Genomic DNA, 1,266 nt, shown 5'->3' on the forward strand with positions numbered 1-1,266 from the left:
GCCAGCTCCATATATTGGAGGTGGCGGGTTCAAACCCAGCCCCGGCCAAAAACTGCAAAAAAGAAAAGAAAAAGATTGCCATTTCATAATCTGTTTTCTTGGTTTACCTTATGTTTTGTCAATAATATAACACGATGTATCCTTTATTTAGTGGAATTAAGAAAAATATTCCTTTCTTTAACATTTTAAGGTACCTTTCCAATTGATTTAACGAAGACACGCCTCCAGATTCAAGGCCAGACGAATGATGCAAACCTTAAAGAAATTAGGTATCGAGGAATGTTACATGCACTGGTGAGGATAGGCAGAGAAGAGGGGCTGAGAGCGCTGTATTCGGGGTGAGTGGACCATTGTGCATTTCTGTGTCACTGCTGACCCTTTCCAGCAGATAGACTTCAGACTAAGACTTCACAGGCGAAATAAAAATTCGAGGTATATTTGTAAAGAGTAGTTAGCATGGTAGATTTTCCACTTTCAGTTTTAACTTTATTTTGTAGGTATATGTTTTATGTAATAAATGTTTTGGGAAACTGTGGTTTTTTGTTTTTTTTTTTTTTGCAGTTTTTTGGCCGGGGTTGGGTTTGAACCCACCACCTCCAGCATATGGGGCTGGCACCCTGCTCCTTTGAGCCACAGGCACCGCCCGGAAACTGTGTTTTTATTATATCAAATTCCACATAACAGTACAAAAGTTACATTTAGGGCTGGGTGCAGTGGCTCATGCCTGTAATTCTAGCACTTGGGGAGGCTGAGGAGGGTGGATTGCTTGAGAGCAGGAGTTAGAGACCAGCCCAAGCCAGCACCAGACACTGTCTCTAAAAACAGCTGGGTGTTGTGGCGGATACCTGTGGTCCCAGCTACTTGGGAGGCTGAGGCAAGAGGATTTTTTGAGCCCAAGAGTTTTGAGGTTGCTGTGAGCTGTGACACCACAGCACTCCACGGAGGGTGACAAAGTAAGACTCTGTCTCAACAAACAAACAAACAAAAAAACCCAAAAGTTATATTTGTTTAAACACATCCTGTTTATCCCCATCTCACTCTTTGAAAATAGTCCTTTCCTGGGTGGTACCTGTGGCTCAGTGAGTAGGGCGCTGGCCCCATATACTGAGGGTGGTGGGTTCAAACCTGGCCCCGGCCAAACTGCAACAAAAAAATAGCCAGGTGTTGTGGCGGGCACCTGTAGTCCCAGCTACTCAGGAGGCTGAGGCTAGAGAATCACCTAAGCCCAAGAGCTGGAGGTTGCCGTGAGCTGTGACACCAAAGCAC

The 1,266-nt window shown here is 44.9% G+C and overlaps 1 protein-coding gene across 1 annotated transcript in view; it reads left to right on the forward strand.

The window, feature by feature from the left end:
* Window positions 1–1,266, forward strand: part of SLC25A30 (solute carrier family 25 member 30) — a 17,016-nt gene that overhangs the window by 1,529 nt on the left and 14,221 nt on the right. Inside the window, exon 2 of the mRNA XM_003790357.3 lies at window positions 191–338. Coding sequence (XP_003790405.1) covers window positions 191–338 — 148 coding nt within the window. The remainder of the gene's footprint in view (window positions 1–190; window positions 339–1,266) is intronic.

The sequence above is a fragment of the Otolemur garnettii genome, unplaced genomic scaffold (genome assembly GCF_000181295.1).
Source record: "Otolemur garnettii isolate 467f Iridium unplaced genomic scaffold, OtoGar3 scaffold00043, whole genome shotgun sequence".
NCBI lineage: Eukaryota > Metazoa > Chordata > Mammalia > Primates > Galagidae > Otolemur > Otolemur garnettii.